The sequence below is a fragment of the Papio anubis genome, chromosome 1 (assembly GCF_008728515.1).
Source record: "Papio anubis isolate 15944 chromosome 1, Panubis1.0, whole genome shotgun sequence".
Classification (NCBI taxonomy): Eukaryota; Metazoa; Chordata; class Mammalia; order Primates; family Cercopithecidae; genus Papio; species Papio anubis.
This window is the reverse complement of record NC_044976.1, coordinates 129,040,167-129,059,068: the sequence shown is the minus strand read 5'-3', so window position 1 is coordinate 129,059,068 and position 18,902 is coordinate 129,040,167. Positions and strand designations below refer to the sequence as shown.

The 18,902-nt window shown below is 36.3% G+C and overlaps 1 protein-coding gene across 1 annotated transcript; it reads left to right on the top strand.

Moving 5' to 3' along the window:
* Window positions 1–12,200: 12,200 nt before the first annotated feature.
* Window positions 12,201–18,578, top strand: LOC101023914 (olfactory receptor 10T2). The gene is given in 2 exon segments (XM_009184169.4): window positions 12,201–17,909; window positions 17,912–18,578. Coding segments are annotated over 2 exon segments (945 nt in total). The 5' UTR covers window positions 12,201–17,476; the 3' UTR covers window positions 18,424–18,578.
* The last annotated feature ends 324 nt before the right edge of the window (window positions 18,579–18,902 follow it).

The following is an 18,902-nucleotide window of genomic DNA, read 5'->3' as shown; positions in this document are numbered from 1 at the left end:
GAATTATCACTCTACTGCTTCAATCAAATTTTTAAAAAACAATGATTTTATTGTTCTGGAAATGGAAAATGAGATTTTTGATTACACATTATCTTTATGTGGACACTGGCACATGCTTTCTCAAGGCCAGTTTCCAATATGTATCAAAAATTATAAAAATGTATGTAGACCCAGAATTACTATTTTTTAAATTTCCTCAGAAGTAATAATGAATGAGGATTAAGTGCTGCTATATTGCAAGGTGTTTTTTTAAGTCACAGTGTGGTAAAATATGCAAAACTTAAAAGTCCAATGCTAACTATAATGCTATGCAATAATTTATGATATTATTATAGGTCTATATTTATTGATGTAGAAACATATTTACTATGTATTCTATATAAAAAGGTAGAAAATGCTGCAGATAATATGATCTCTTCTTTTAAAAATATTACATGTGTTTGTTTTGTGGGGGAGGTCCCAAGACCAACCCCACATTCAAAGCTTTACTACCAGGACTCAAGACTCACAATAGGATTGTCTTCACAGCTAATATTGATTACAGGAGTTCAATGAGAATTCACCACACAGTCAAATCATAAGATACAGGCAGTGTCTGCAGGAATCTACCTGCAGACTTCTCGTGCTACCTCTCCCCATAGGAGTCATAGTGCATCCTTCCCCAGCAACAAAAATGCAGCAACATCTAGGTTATGTTTCTACCCAGGAAAACCCATTAGAAATGCAGTGTCTGAGGACTTCATTCAGAATTGGTCACATTGGCAACCTCCACCTAGCATGTACCAAAATTCTGCATTCTTTGTACAAACCGAGAGGGACAGTGAGCCACCTTATCAATTAGGGAAAGTTTTGTATAAGGAACTGTTTGCCAGCCAAGTTTTCAGATGCTAGCCAATGGCCAATCTTGCAAGCAGGCTTTCCTAAGAATAGCAGTTCAGGCCTACCATAAAACTCTTTTCTCCACAGCGTGCACACAGAAAAGTCAGAAACATATGTGAACATGTTAATAGAAATGATTGATATCTGGGTGGTAAGAGTACAGAGAAAGTTTATTGTCTTCTTAATATATTTATTTATTTTAAATGTTTTATTTTTGTAGTCATTAATGTGAACTGCATTATGCACCCTAAGTGTAAAGTGAATGGATTTTGGAGTCTGTCACTAGCTGGGAAACCTGGTGCTTTTCTTGATTACACAGTTTAAACTGCCTGGTGCTGTTTATGGCCATGTTGTTCCCAGGCACACTTCACTTGGCACTGACTGGGCACTGACTCCTCCTCCTACTGGGTGCTTGATCTTCTGTTTCCTATTTTATAGCTTCTGAAGCTAAATCTGCAGTGAATGAATGTCAATGCACGTTTCCTACAGCAAAAGACTTTTTCTGGTCTCGTTTCTTTGGTTCTTATATTAAGTATAACACAAATGCTAAAGTTATATTCTTACCCATTTCACTTCATTCTGCATAACAAAATGATGCATTTGCCTCTGGCTTGGCTGTTTCTTTGTTTTGATACCTGTGTCAGGATTTACTGTATTTTTTATTTATTTGTTTGGACCTCGGTCCAGATTGTTAAACCTTTCTCTGTCCCTGTTTCATGCTGACCTTGGGTTAATTCTTTCTCCCTATTGGCTCAGGGTGTTTTGCTTACAGAACATCTCTAACCTGCAGTAACGTATCCTAACCCCTTACTAGAACCAATGCTAATACTTCCTAATTGCTATGGTGCATTGAACTTGAAGGAACTAAAAGAGAAAAATCAAAAACGTTACTTTCTCAGCAATTTTCACTATCTTGGATATTCCCAAAACTTAAAATAAAAAAAAAAAATTGAAGAGCCAATAATATTAGTGCTGATCAAATATAGGACACTAGTTCTGCATAACCAGTTAGACACTCTATTTCTATTTTTCCTGTGTTCTCCTGTGCAGAAATTGGCTGATTCTGATGAACAAACCTCTAAAAGCTAGCAAAAGTAATATCAGATGGTTATAAGGATTTTTGCAGCCCTGAGGGTCTCAGGGTCTGTCATATGGAAATTGGTTGTATGCTAGCGCACAGATCCAGGCAAAGTATGCAGGAGGCAGGATACTTCTGTATCATCTCTCAACTCCCTGTCTAGGTAAATCCACTTGGTCTTTCCCTGTAGCCATTCCTTGGATTCAACCCTTTCTTCTATTTCTCCCCAAGCATACACTATCTAGTCAGATATCTTATCCAGGAATGTCTTAGAATGTCAAAGATATCAAAGGTCTTTATGTAATCTCTATTTCACAGAGAAGAAAACCAAGGCTAGAGTGGTAATATAGCTTGTCCAATGTACCACACAGCTGCTTGGTGGCAGGCAAGCTTAGTACTTAGGCCACTTGGTTCTATGCCCAGACAAAACTCATAAACGTCCCTGATATCTCACTCAACACATGATCTGGGCAAGTATTGCAAACCCTGCCCAGGGGGAAGTCTTGTAGGTCCTGATGTGAGAGCTATCCAGATCAAGAAATCCATTGCTCCGATGAACACTGTGATGGGGGACCCAGGACTTCTATCCTGACTTTCACACATGCCATTTATTACCTCACAATTGACATAATATTTTTCTTTTGTTTTCTGATCATGAAGATTTGTGTAAAGTTTTAAGTAATTTCCTTACACATATTAGGTCAACAAGTGATGGCCAATGTTATTCACAATGCCTCCCCAACCCTAGAGTGTCCAAGGGGGGCTTGCTACTTAAAAACAAAAGATAGCTGAAGTGGAAGAGGGAGTAAAAAAGACAGAACAAGATAATGGTGAAATTAATGAACCCTCCAAAATCACCTTTGTATAGTAAGTCCTTATTTACTGTAATAATAATATTACAATAAATGTTGTAATAAATCTGAGCTATCCATACATTTGCAAAAGATTGATAAAACCATGATAATTGTTTACCCAATTTTAAGAGAATCAATAAGTAATGGTGATCATAGTAGTGGAGGTTAAATTAAGGAATAAATGCTTGCAAAGAGAACATCGTAAGGAGCACCTCCTACCACCAGGCAGTTCAAAACAATCACAAATATGGCAGGCTCGCTGAACACTTTCAGATCACATCGTTTATCGTCATGCATTTGTATCATTATTGTATAATTTAAAAATTTTTATCTTGAAATAATTTGTATTTATTCATTCACTTTCCAACTTGTTTATTTCAGCTCGGGGTTCTGGAAGACTGAAGCACAAAGCAGGAGCCAAGCCTGAGCAGAACACCATTCCATCACAGGGTGCACTCACACACACCCACACTTACTCAGACTGAGACAATTTAGATATGCCATATTTGTGTGTGTGTGTGTGTGTGTGTGTGTGTGTCTGTTGTATGTACTTATGAATGAATATTGGTATGAAATTTTTATGTCTCTTAATTCTCATTAAGGTTTTAAATCAAGGTTTTTCTGGCCTCATAAAATGACTTGGGATTTTTCTTTTATATTCTCTGAAGAATTTGTGAATCACTGAAATTTTATTATCTTTGTTGAAGCCATTGGGGACTGGATATTTCTTTATTGAAAAGCTTACAAATAATTCAGTTGTTCAATGTTTGTATAAGTCACCACTTTCTTCCAGAATAAATCATGCTATGGTTTATTTTATTAACAATTCATTTATTTTCATCTAAATTATACATAGCTATATATAATATCCTTTACAGTATGTCCTTATTACCTTGTTATTCTCTGCAGCATTGATAGTTATAGCTCTTTTATCATTTCTGAAAATGTATATTGGGCTTTTCTTTCACAAATCACTCTCACTAGAGATGTGTCAATTTTATCAGTTTTTTTATAAAGAACAAATTTTTGGTTTTGTTGGCATCTGTATGGTAAGTTTGTTTTCTATTTTAACTATTCAAGTCCTATATAACTTTAAGGCTCTACATGCAGTTTTTGGTCCTTCTTCCTTTCTATGTTGAAAAAGAAGTACTAAGAAATATGTAGCCATAAATATATTTATGGGGATATTTATTAATTTTGTTCACTGATGCATGTCTAGAGCTGGAAGGGTGCATGGTACATAACAAGCAATAAATATTTATTGCATACAAAATGAGTGGAATATATTAGACAATCTCAATATGTTTGTATAAACCATGGAATACCCTGCAGCCATAAGAAAGGATGAGTTCATGTCCTTTGCAGGGACATGGATGAAGCTGGAAACCATAATTCTCAGCAAACTAACACAAGAACAGAAAACCAAACACCGCATGTTCTCACTCATAAGTGGGAGTTGAACAATGAGAACACATGGACACAGGGAGGGGAACATCACACACTGGGGCCCGTCAAGGGGTGGGGGACTAGGGGAGGGATAGCATTAAAAGAAATACCTAATGTAAGTTGTTGGGTGCAGCAAACCACCATGGCACGTGCCTACCTATGTAACAAAACTGCACATTCTGCACATGTACCCCCGAACTTAAAGTATAATGAAAAAAGAAAATCCCCATATGTTTGAAATTTAGAAAGCACACTTGTAAATAATAGTTTAAAAAGAAATCATATATTCACAAGAAAATATCTTTAAATACTGTACATGAAAATTTGTGATATTTAACTAAAATAGTACTTAGAAGGAAATATACAGCCATAAATATATTATTTATATATAGACAATGGTATTATTTTAAAAGATTTGTTAAACCTCCCAAATGATTATAGATGTTTGTATTTCTTTCTGTAGTTACGAGTATGTGTATATATATATATATACTGGTGGCTTCCTAACGAATTAAAATTCATGCATTATAAACCGAACCCCTCTATCATTGGTAATTTTGTTATAAAACCTAGTATATCACATTTTAATACATCTACACTACATTCCTTTGGGTTTTGTAAGCCTTTAGTTATTTAATTTTTACATCTTTATTAGTCAGCCTTTGTTAGGTTATTCTCCAATAGTAAATAATGCTAAACTCTAAATGGCTTAGAACCACAAAGCTCTGTTTCCTAAACGAGTTGTGTGTGGTATCCGCCCTCAAGCAGTTCTTCTTGTTTTATTCTGTGACTAAGACTGAAGAAACAGTCCTTAAGAGAATAGCATGCTGTTCTCACTAAGGGAAAAAAGATGGGATGGTAGAGCTGGGCCATAGTTCTTAAAAACGTCTGCTTGATTTTCACAGCACTCATGGTCAAGAGATTGGCTTGAAATTTTCTTTTATTGTACTATTTTTGTCAGAATTTTTAGTCAATATTATGTTGATGTTCAGTATGTACATATTCAGTCCAGATCTACTCTTTACCATTCTTCACCCAGTTTCCTTCCTCAGAAGTCTGACCTATATGGATCACAGTAACAGGGTGTAAGTATAGAAGATATAAAAACTGGGATGCTGCTAATCCCAGATTATTCCATTGTCTATGGTATTTTCCTGTCTCTTCATTTCCCTTATTCTGATGTGTTATTTATTTTCTAGTGGACCTTGGCTGAAGCGGTGATTAGGAGCAAGAGTGACTTACAAAAAAATTCCTGAAAACAGGATTCTTGGATTGGGTTGCTTGTATATCTAATGAATACACAGATAACTTCCTTGTTGGGGTAAATGTTCATCCCAGCATTTAATATCTTTTTTTTTGAGACGGAGTCTTGCTCTGTCATCCAGGCTGGAGTGCCGTGGCACGATCTCCCTTCACTGCAACTTGCATCTCCCAGGTTCAAGCGATTCTCCTGCCTCAGCCTCCCCAGTAGCTGGGACTAAAAGCACACACCACCATGCCCGGCTAATTTTTTTGTATTTTTAGTAGAGACGGGGTTTCGTCATGTTGGCCAGGCTGGTCTCAAACTCCTGATCTAACATCATTTTAATTACCAAATAAGCACCAGTAATAGCATAGGATGAATTACAGAGGGAGGGCAAGACATTTATTGGGTGATCATGTGGTTGTTGACAATAACAGAGATTTCAGAGAGTTCTTAAGCTCTTGGCTTTTTTTTTTTTTTTTTTTTTTTTACTATCATAGAGAGTAAGAATACACAAAAGGGAAATTATAAGTAATAAGCATTTTAAAAGATGTATGAAAAAATCAAAATGTTTTTATGACAGGTTTGAAGGATCATCCGGGGTTTTAGGGCAGCCATGGTTAAGGATGAAGCACACAAACTGATTCACTTAGCATTCAAATATCAGCCTGACCAGTACTCTTCTCAATAAGAAATAACACTCTGAGACATTAAATGGACATTTTTCAGCAGATCCATGTGAGGCTGAGATCTTGATGACCCATTTCCTTTAAATTACCCTTACCCCCCCACCTCCCCACCACACACACACACACAAGCACATACACCACATCTGAGGTAACCAACTGTCCTCCACATAAAAGACTCGGGGTTGCACCTGAAATAATTGCCTGGTCACTTAACTTTGTTTCTAGGCCTACAACAAGAACTAGATCACAGTGTAATCGGATAGAGAGGTACAAGGTTGGCTCTGAGAACAGACAAACTGAAAAAATGATAATAAATAACAGTAATAATAATAATATGCCTTCCAATTTGTATCTGTGGGACCTAAGAGAGTATATTTAGGAAAGAATTGTAAAGATTTTAGCCAAGGGAGGAGAAACATAAATTGGAATTCAATCAAATTCATTGCTACGGGAGTATTCCCTTGGGCTTCAGAATTTAATATATTGGTTCATGCATCCAAAAGTGGCATTCATATTTTGCTAGTTAATAGACTAAAGAAAACCTAAACTAAACTTGATTTATGGTAATAAGTTGGAAATGCCAATCTTTTAACTCACTGTAAAGGAATTAATTCAAAGGTTCAGAGAAATGTATGTGTTGGAATGAATTATTTGGACAGCCTCCTTGGCTAATCCCTAACCACCATTACATACGAGACGTAGAAAATAATCACCCACCAATGCATTAATAAATGCATCAATAAATGCGTTGGTGATGAGAATATAAACATCTTTGAAGAGTTCTGTAGAAACTGTCATTAGTAAACTAGAGATGATGGTGAGATGCTACAGAGAAATTGAGCTCACTGCTATCGATAAGAGTAATAGTATTCCAGAGGATGGAAGGCAAGAGGTTACATGAAACTGTCAGAGAGAAGATATGGGAAATAACCAATATAAACCTGAAGTTCAGAGTAATGAGAGGAGTTTTGTCCTGCAGAGATCTGTAGAAATGGCTAATGCATAAGGGATTTCTAGCAATGAAGCAGATGAGCAGACAACTAAAGTTGTTTGACATTTATTTCATGTCTTACAAACAGGTAAAAGTAAGTTACTAGTGTTTTAATTCACGTCCTCCCACCCAATTGCCAATTCAACACCAATTCCCAAACCCAAAACCCCTTGATTGTGAGAGTAGATGGGGAATTTTGAGGAAAGACAAAACAGCATGGCCACAATTGTATCCTGAGAATCTTGTTACAATATTTCCCTAGAGAAATTTGCCATCTACTAAGGTATCTGTGTACTGGATAAAGAAAAATACCCAGACATTCTAGGGATCATAAGATATACTGTCTATTAACCTGTTCAGATCCCAAGAGACCTAAAATGCCGCTATGATCTACTTTTCAGAGTAGGGACTTATGGAGATGGAATATTAAATGAGGTCTTGGCTCAAGTTTACCAGGGTTTAAGGCTGTTTGAAACTGAGTTTGGCTCCTGATTTTTTTCTTGTTTAATCTTGTTCCTATATATCCCCTTTAAAATGTCAATTCAAAGCTTGGGAAGTTCACCAGCCTCATCACTCTCAGTGGTTCGTGATCTATATATTTGCCCTTTACCTCCATGTGTCTCAACCTCTTGATATTTTGGTAATATCTTCCAGAATTGTCAGATTCTCCTTGGGAGGTAATTACTCCCAAATACCAGGACAACATCCCAGGTTACTTGACTTTCCTGAATCCTAATTCTTTGTTAAAGTCTGACGCCTTCAGTCTGATTTTTTTTCCAATATTTTGTGTAGTTGTTCTAGTTATTACTAGTCTGTGGGTTGACTGAAAATTTCTAGCTCACTATTCCCCAAAGAGGAATTCTAATATATTTTAACTAAAGTAAATATCCTTAAACGTAATATATACACTAAATGGCACATAAATCATAAGGGTTTAGCTTAATGAAAGTGTTACAAATTGAACATACCTAATAAATAGCTTCAATATTATGAGAACCCTGTAGGGTTTCATTGTACTGCCTCTCAGGTATTACATTTCTAAATATAACTTCTATCCTGACTTCTACCACCATCATTTTGACCTTTCCTTGATCATTATATAAATGGAATCATACTATGCTTGGCCTGTATCTTTACATATCATGTCTATGATAATCTTATTTTCTTTTTGTTTTTCTTCAGTAGACTTTATTTTTAGAGCATATTTAGGTTCACAGGAAAAAATGTACAGAAAATATCAAATTCCCTTGTGGCCTCCCTATCCTGCACAGTTTTTCCTATTATTAACATTCTCAGTTATTGCAGTGCATTCTTTATTTGTTAAACCAATGTTGACACATTATTATTAGCCTAAGTCCATATATTTTACATTTGGGTTCATACTACATATTTTCAGAACTGCATAATATCATATGTCACAATTACAGTATTATACAGAATAGTTTCACTGTCCTAAAAATGCCTTGGACCCTTATTTTTCCCTCTCCTCCTTCTCCAAATCCCTGGAAACCACCAGTGGTCATTTTATTATTTCAATAGTGTTGCTTTTTCCAGAATGTCATGTAGTTGGGATCACATATTATATCGGCTTTTCAGACAGCTTTTTTTCTCTTAGCAATACACATTTAAGGTTCCACGATGACTTTTCATGGCTTGATAGCCCATTTATTTTCTTTTTTTAAATTTTCATTCTTTATTTCTTTTTTTATGTACTTTAAGTTTTAGGGTACATGTGCACAATGTGCAGGTTTGTTACATATGTATACATGTGTCATGTTGGTGTGCTGCACCCATTAACTCATCATTTACATTAGATATATCTCCTAATGCTATCCCTCTCCCCTCCCTCCACCCCCCACCCCACAACAGGCCCCAGTGTGTTATGTTCCCCATCCTGTGTCCAAGTGTTCTCATTGCTCAATTCCCACCTATGAGTGAGAGCATGCGGTGTTTGGTTTTTTGTCCTTGCCATAGTTTGCTGAGAATGATGGTTTCTAGCTTCATCCATGTCCCTACAAAGGACATGAACTCATCCTTTTTTATAGCAGCATAGTATTCCATGGTGTATATGTGCCACATTCTCTTAATCCAGTCTATCACTGATGGACATTTGGGTTGGTTCCAATTCTTTGCTATTGTGAATAGTGCTGCAGTGAACATACATGTGCATGTGTCTTTATAGCAGCATGATTTAGTAACGGGATGGCTGGGTCAAATGGTATTTCTAGTTCGAGATTCTTGAGGAATCACCACACTGTCTTCCACAATAGTTGAAGTAGTTATAATAACACAATAGTTGAAGTCCCACCAACAGTGTAAAAGTGTTCCTATTTCTCCACATCCGCTCTAACACTTGTTGTTTCCTGACTTTTTAATGATCACCATTCTAACTGGTGTGAGATAGTACCTCATTATTGTTTTGGTTTGCATTTCTCTGATGGCCAGCGATGATGAGCATTTTTTCTTGTGTCTGTTGGCTGCATAAATGTCTTCTTTTGAGAAGTGTCTGTTCATATCCTTTGCCCACTTGTTGATGGGGTTGTTTGTTTTTTTCTTGTAAATTTGTTTGAGTTCTTTGTAGATTCTGGATATTTGCCCTTTGTCAGATGAGTAGATTGCAAAAATTTCCTCCCATTCTGTAGGTTGCTTGTTCACTCTGGTGGTAGTTTCTTTCGCTGTGTAGAAGCTCTTTAGTTTAATTAGATCCCATTTGCCAATTTTGGCTTTTGTTGCCATTGCTTTTGGTGTTTTAGTCATGAAGTCCTTGCCCATGTCTATGTCCTGAATGGCATTACCTAGGTTTTCTTCTAGGGTTTTTATGGTTTTATGTCTAACATTTAAGTCTCTAATCCATCTTGAATTAACTTTTGTATAAGGTGTAAGGAAGGGATCCAGTTTCAGCTTTCTACATATGACTAGCCAGTTTTCCCAGTACCATTTATTAAATAGAGAATCCTTTCCCCATTTCTTGTTTTTGTCAGGTTTGTCAAAGATCAGATGGTTGTAGATGTGTGGTATTATTTCTGAGGACTCTGTTGTGTTCCATTGGTCTATATCTCTGTTTTGGTACCAGTACTATGCTGTTTTGGTTACTGTAGCCTTGTAGTATAGTTTGAAGTCAGGTAGCGTAATGCCTCCAGCTTTGTTCTTTTGACTTAGGATTGTCTTGGAAATGTGGGCTCTTTTTTGGTTCCATATGAACTTTAAAGCAGTTTTTTTTTTCAATTTTATGAAGAAAGTCATTGGTAGTTTGATGGGAATGGCATTGAATCTATAAATTACCTTGGGCAGTATGGCCATTTTCACAATATTGATTCTTCCTATCCATGAGCATGGAATGTTCTTCCATTTGTTTGTGTCCTCTTTTATTTCACTGAGCAGTGGTTTGTAGTTCTCCTTGAAGAGGTCCTTTACATCCCTTGTAAGTTGGATTCCTAGGTATTTTATTCTCTTTGAAGCAATTGTGAATGGGAGTTCACTCGTGATTTCACTCTCTGTTTGTCTGTTATTGATGTGTAAGAATGCTTGTGATTTTTGCACATTGATTTTGTATCCTGAGGCTTTGCTGAAGTTGCTTATCAGCTAAAGGAGATTTTGGGCTGAGATGATGGGGTTTTCTAAATATACAATCATGTCATCTGCAAACAGGGACAATTTGACTTCTTCTTTTCCTGACTGAATACCCTTGATTTCTTTCTCTTGCCTGATTGCCCTAGCCAGAACTTCCAACACTATGTTTAATAGGAGTGGTGAGAGAGGGCATCCCTGTCTTGTGCCAGTTTTCAAAGGGAATGCTTCCAGTTTTTGCCCATTCAGTATGATATTGGCTGTGGGTTTGCCATAAATACCTCTTCTTATTTTGAGATATGTCCCATCAATACCTAATTAATTGAGAGTTTTTAGCACGAAGGGCTGTTGAATTTTATTAAAGGCCTTTTCTGCATCTATTAAGATAATCGTATGGTTTTTGTGTTTGGTTCTGTTTATATGCTGGATTACATTTGTTGATTTGTGTATGTTGAACCAGCCTTGCATACCAGGGATGAAGTCTACTTGATCATAATAGATAAGCTTTTTGATGTGCTGCTGGATTCGGTTTGCCAGTATTTTATTGAGGATTTTTGCGTCGCTGTTCATCAGAGATATTGGTCTAAAATTCTCTTGTTTTGTTGTATCTCTGCCAGACTTTGGTATCAGGATGATGCTGGCCTCATAAAATGAGCTAGGGAGGATTCCCTCTTTTCCTACTGATTGGAATAGTTTCAGAAGGAATGGTGCCAGCTCCTCCTTGTACCTCTGGTAGAATTCGACTGTAAATCCATCTGGTCCTGGACTGCTTTTGGTTGGTAGGCTATTAATTATTGCCTCAATTTCAGAGCTTGTTATTGGTCTATTCAGGGATTCAACTTCTTCCTGGTTTAGTCTTGGGGGAGTGTATATGTCCAGGAATTTATCCATTTCTTGTAGATTTTCAAGTTTATTTGCATAGAAGTGTTTATAGTATTCTGTGATAGTAATTTGTATTTCTGTGGGATCGGTGGTGATATCCCCTTTATCATTTTGTATTGTGTCTATGTGATTCTTCTCTCCTTTCTTCTTTATTAGTCTTGTTAGGCGTCTATCAGTTTTGTTGATCTTTCCAAAAAACCAGCTCCTGTATTCACTGATTTTTTGAAGGATTTTTTGTGTCTCTGTCTCCTTCAGTTCTTTTCTGATCTTAGTTATATGTTGTCTTCTGCTAGCTTTTGAATGTGTTTACTCTTGCTTCTCTAGTTCTTTTAATTGTGATGTTAGAGTGTCAATTTTAGATCTTTCCTGCTTTCTCTTGTGGGCATTTAGTGCTATAAATTTCCCTCTATACACTGCTTTAAATGTGTCCCAGAGATTCTGGTGTGTTGTGTCTTCCATTGGTTTCAAAGAACATCTTTATTTCTGCCTTCATTTCGTTATATACCCCGTAGTCAATCAGAAGCAGGTTGTTCAGTTTCCGTGTAGTTGTGCGGTTTTGAGTGAGTTTCTTCATCCATTTATTTTTCTATTTATCTATTCTTTCACCAATACCACACTGTCTTGATTACTGTAGCTTTACAGTAAGTCTTCAGTTCAGGTAGTGTCAGTTCTTCAACTTTGTTCCTCTCCTTCAATACGTTTTAAAATGTTGATTTTATTTTTATTCATACAAGGTAAGACCAGCGGATCAATAGATGACTGCCATTGAAAGACAGTCGATGACTTAAGAGTTCCTGAGTGCCTGAGTGGGAAGGTGGCTTGTCACCCCATGTACCATGGGGAGAACACAGAGCACAAAGTTCAGTTGTAGGCAGAAAGCAAAGGGAAGTTTTGGAGAGCTTTTATGATGATTTTGAGGCAAAGCAGGGTAAGTGATTTTGAGCAGGTTTAGAATTGGCTAGTTTAAACAATTTCACTGGGTTCCAGGACTATTCTTAGTTCCCTGATGCCTGGCCCTGCGGTGATTAGGATAAAGGAAACAGTGTCCCTCAGTCCGAGAGCATGCAAAAATAGGCAGTTGTGGGTATGACTTCTGAGTGTGTTCGATTGCACATGAAATGAAACTTGCTTATTATCTCTATGAATTGCTAATCCCAGAAGGGTCAGTTTTTCCTGGTCAGGAAGGCCCCGGATAGAAAAGCATTGAATATGGCAACTAGAAAACAAGTTTAATATCTAATTATTGACTCCTCCATTTGTTAGATCTGATCTTTAATTTCTCTCCATCTCATTCTGTGATTCTCTCAAATCAACAGCTTGGGTTTGTAATTTCATCCAGATAAATAAATGTCCTCAGAACAGAAGCAATTTCCAATGTTCCTCTATGGATTTTGCTTTCTTCAGATTTTGGCTAAAAATTCTTACTATACCTTCAGCTTGTCAATAGGTTTCTACAAATTTTAAAAATATTTTCCCAGCAATTTTGTTTCCAGAAAGAACATTTTCTCATGTGACCAGCCAAGCCACTACCAGAGTAGGAGTTCTCAGTCTTCCTCCTCATTCCTTTTTCCTTTGAGTGTCCTAGGCACAAAACATTTACTATTGACTTTTTATTCCCAATTCTTATATTTCTACTTGGCTTGTTATTCCAGAATGTTTTTGTTCATAAAAACATTTGCTGAATCTCAGCCCTGGTTGTGGTAAGGCGATCCCTGCTGGGGGTGCTCATCCTTGTAGCTCCCCTGCTGTTAATGTCACAATAACACTGAGCATCGTTATACCTCTTATTACACATAGATCTGCTTACATCTGTCTTCTCTACTAGAGCAGATCAATTCACATATTTTATCTTTGTATCACTATGATGCTTTATATACTGCTCTCTAAATCATGGCACTCAATGAATGGTTGCTAGATGAAAGTCATTTCCTTGCAATAATTCCTAGGAGAGAATTAAGATATTCAGTTCTTTGAATTTTTTGCAAGGTTTTGTTTTAGGAGAACAAAGACTACTTATGTAATTCCCAAAAGTGCCAAGCATACCTGCACTCACCAACCCCTGCCTTCATCTCTTATGCCTTATCAAAACAGTTTTATTGTATATCTCCTGGTTGGAGAATTTGGTTTCTCCTTCCATTTCAACATTTTGTAGCCTTGATGTCAGAAAATCACTGCAATACTTATCTACATTTGTAGTGCTGTGCAGAGATCGAATGTTTTATTGCCATTTGAATTATTTTCTTCTGGTATTAAATAATATGTCCTTGTTCAAGGTTAGTCGTTTATTTCTCTCTTGGTTTAGCTCTTATTGAGTCTCAGAAGGCCTTACTCCTTAGAATCCCAGAAGGCTATAAATATTCTCAAATACAATTATATAGAATCTGAATTGACATATGAATATAGACCAGACTATTTTCAGCTCTTATTTAAGACTTAAAAAGGTTTGGACAATTAAGTCTGCATATACGCTCTTTATGTAACGCTTCAGTGCATTTTCTTCCAATTATTTAATCTTCCAGGACAGATGTCATTGATTTTACAACTGACTTTCTGCTGCCTCTTTCAATATTTAAAAGACCTACCAGACTATAAGTCAGCAAACTCACATGACAGCTTCAGTGATCTTTTGAATAAAAGTAGGTAAGTCTATTTTCTTTATCAGTTACTATCAAAAGAAATAATTTCTACCAAAAATTCAGATGTGAATTCAGTTACATAGTTTTTATTGTTATAAAAAAGATTCGAGCCAAAGTAAAACTTTATTTGCTCTTTTCTTGAAATAAAAAAGCTTCCACTCTGATAGAGTGCACACACACACACAAATACAGACACATACACACCCATAGACACTCATCCCATCTTAATGTATCAAATTTAAATGCTGAGGGGCCAAACAACAGAAGTAACTAGAAAGACATGAAAACTCATCAGTGTAGATTTGTCTTTCTTAAATAAAAGATGATTTTGAGAAAAATCAACATTTAAGAATGACATGAATTATAGTAGAACAGAGAATACATTCTAGAAAAAAATAGCATATGAAAAAACTCATAAACAAAAGAAGAATTAAACCATGCCATAATTTATTAAGTATTTAATTAGTGTCTGTTATGTGCCCAGTTTTGTTTGCAGCTGCTGCAGATTGTTTAGAATACATTGCTATTCCCCCTGCCTCAAAGAAAGATTGTAAATAGGGTTATGAGGCATCTACATAGGCAAATTGATTTATAAATTAATACAAGATAGTACCTAACCTGTTCCCATACATGCATGATTTTAAAATCCCTAAGGGCTACAAAGAGAATGAGCTATCTGTATGGACTCTAGTAGGCAGGGAAGCTTTATTGGAGAACATGGGACATGACAGGGATTTGAACATGAAAAACAATGGACAACACAAGTACATGAAGCAACCTGAAAAACAGATATAAAAACAATACTAGTGTTGTGGCCAAGATTAGAGGATATTTTGTATATGACCAAATTCTCATGTAAGTCACAAAAAAAAGAAGCTGATGATTTAGGGAGACATTGAAAGTTGTTTGATTCATAAAACTGTGATTGAAATTAAGCAACCTCCCCTGGAGCTTCCTTGCCTTTGAGTGTTTTCATCAATCATATCCTTGATTTGCCTACTTTCCTACCCCTTTTTCCTTTTTTCTTATTTCCCTAATCTTAGGATTAAAGAGAATAAAACTCATGTTGTAAAATTTGATAATTCAAATCTTGGATAATTAAAATGAAATTATTCCAGAAAAGTCAGAAATGCTAAAAATAAGTTTTACTTGAGCAAGCAGTGCAAAACTATGCTTTAGTCCTTTGGGAAAAGCATATGGGCAAATCATCTTCTCATAAAGTAAGGAATGGATGCCATAAAATGTGGTAAGTAGAAAGTGGATTTGAAGTTAGAAGACTTGAATTCTGGTACTAGATCTACCACCTGAGAATATTATTTAATTTTCTGACATTCTAATCAAGTCAAAATCTTTTAGCATATGATAAATCACAAACTATGTTATATTCTACGGACTCACTTTTTAATTAAAAAAAAGTTATTCCTGCACTTAAGAAGCTTATAATCTATAAAGAGTGCCAAATATATAAGGAGGTATGTTCAACGCGACAGGTTAAATGTAAGGATAAGGATCACAGGTTACTCTGCCCAGGAGAGGGCACTTAGTACACTTGCCTTACCTGTGAGATAGAGACACACTTTGGCTATCTACCAGGATGTTAGAGTCAAAATGAGGTAGCTTAGGTGAAAACATCTTATTTTCTGCAAGGTCTGATACAAAGGAAAAAGCTGTTGTAACAGGTGTGTGGAACTACCTAAGCAAATAAACCACAGCAGAGATGATGAACAATGAACAAACCCAAGTATGTCATGTCAAACAACTCCTAACATTTTATAGACATTAAAGTAGCCAACAAGTTGGGAGATGTTCAGTTGTGCAAATATTACATCTGGTTTCTCCTGAATCTCTGAAACTGATTCTGAAAATAAAAATGATTAGGGCTCTGGAAGGAGGAATAACCTAGACTATAAGATAATGAGAAGTTTCTGAGATAGTTTCTTCTCTTTCTATTTAGCACTTTCTGGCTATTTTATTTGCAAGAGATTCAAGGTGTGTTCATGTTATTTCCTCTCCTTTCTTCAATAGAAAGAAGACTTAACCTAAGACTTTCTGCTCCACCCCATCCCTAGGGATCATCAATCTATTTTGTTTCATAGACAGATATGCCATAAACTTGTGATTCAGGTTTTACACTCGTGTCCCTTCACAATTCCAGAAACATACAGAACAAGTGTCGTAGAATCATAAAAAAGAATTCAAAGGCTATAGACTCCTTAGATTAAAAAGGGTAGATTTATTAAAGAACCCTGATTTGATCATTCCACAATGTATACATGTATCCAAACATCACATAATACCCCATAAATAGGTATAATTATTGTTGCTAATACAAAATAAAATTTAAAAAGAAAATAATTTTTAATGTAAACATGACAGTTCTTTCTTTAACTGTGCATATTTAAATTTTTGCTCAATTTTGAAAAAAGAATCTCAAGGATAAGAACACATGAGTCAAATGCAGGGAAACTCTGTCCTGATTTAAGGGTCCAGGCTCTTCTAGTATTCGAGTATCAAACCAGGATATTTGCCTCTCAACTCCTTAGCTGTAAAAGCAGCTGACACATAGATTGGAGTTACTATGTGTTAAGTACTGTTTCAAGTACTTTACTGATATCATCTAAGTTAATTCTTATAATAATCTTATATAATATCTTCTATTATTATTTATGTCTTACAAATGACAAAAACTGTCACACTGAAGTTCACAGCTCTAAGTGCAAAGGCAAGTTTCAAACTCTAGCATTCTGGTTCCTGAGTTCATGCTTTGAGGCACAGTGTTTTAGTGCCTTTACAATAATGCTAATTAAATGGATTGTTATATTAGGAAAAGAAACCAAATTACTAAGTTAGAATATACACCCAAAGACCAAATACATACAGTACAAGAAAAACAATTTAAATTTTCTATTCCATATTAAAGGTAATGTTCTTCTTAAACTGAGAGAATTTTTTCACTTTGTTAAATAGTTGGATTCTTTTAACTTTGGGGTATGTATATACTGTAGATAATCATTTCTCTGTTACTTCAGATTAATAATTTATTGGAAAAATCATTAAAGAGGCTGTCTATGTCTAGATAGCCTAAGAGAAAGAGATGTTAATATTATGAATCTGACAATATACTTAAAGTGAAGGCGTTGGGAAAATGTTCTTATTACAACGATAGTTATCATTTTGTCTCTTTCAAACACTTTCACAGAAAGTTATTCAGATGCAAGGTTTCGACAAAACCACTGTGGTTACACAGTTCATCCTGGTGGGTTTCTCCAGCCTGGGGGAGCTCCAGCTGCTGCTTTCTGTCATATTTCTTCTCCTAAACTTGACAATCTTGGTGGCCAATGTGACCATCATGGCCGTTATTCGCTTCAGCTGGACTCCCCACACTCCCATGTATGACTTTCTACTCATCCTTTCATTTTCTGAGTCCTGCTACACTTTTGTCATCATCCCTCAGCTGCTGGTCCACCTGCTCTTAGACACCAAGACCATCACCTTCATGGCCTGTGCCAACCAGCTCTTCTTCTTTCTTGCCTTTGCTTGCACCAACTGCTTCCTCATTGCTGTGATGGGATGTGATTGCTATGTAGCCATTTGTCACCCTCTGAGGTACATGCTTATCATGAACAGAAGGCTGGGGTTGGAGTTGATTCTCTTTCAGGAGCCACAGGTTTCTTTTTTGCTTTGGTGGCCACCAACCTCATTTGTGACATGCCTTTTTGTGGCCCCAACAGGGTTAACCACTATTTCTGTGACATGGCACCTGTTATCAAGTTAGCCTGCACTGACACCCATGTGAAAGAGCTGGATTTATTTAGCCTCAGCATCCTGGTAATTATGGTGCCTTTTCTGTTAATTCTCATATCCTATGGCTTCACAGTTAACACCATCCTGAAGATCCCTTCAGCTGAGGGCAAGAAGAAGGCCTTTGCCACCTGTGCCTCACACCTCACTGTGGTCTTTGTCCACTATGGCTGTGCCTCTATCATCTATCTGCGGCCCAAGTCCAAGTCTGCCTCAGACAAGGATCAGTTGGTGGCAGTGACCTACACAGTGGTTACTCCCTTACTTAGTCCTCTTGTCTACAGTCTGAGGAACAAGGAGGTAAAAACTGCATTGAAAAGAGTTCTTGGAATGCCTGTGGCAACCAAGATGAGCTAACAAAAAATAAAAATAAAATTAGGATAGTGACAGAAGAAATCAAAGGCATAAAATTTTCTGAACTTTGAGGCAGATACTGTCTCAGACAGTATTTCCAAGGATTAAGACTACTGTTGCCTTTTTATTTTCTCCTATTCCAAAAAAAAAAAAAAAAATGCAAGTCAATCTACACACTATATTGTCCAATGTCTAGTTAAAAAGAAAGAATTCACACTTGGCAAAAAGAGAAAACCATGAGAGTTTTTCAAGGAAAGACACAACCAAAACAAATATAAGGACAAGAATTGCTTTTCCGGTTGGAGAGACAGAAGAACAGGGTCTGAAGTGGCTGGGAGCATTTTATCCAGGACACAGGCATTCATCAGTAATACATTTATCTGTGTACCAAGTCCCATTCAAAGAAGAAAAATTAAAATGAACAAATATATAGTTTATGGTGGTTGGGACTGGTTAGGTGAGAAGATGAACACTGAAAAAAA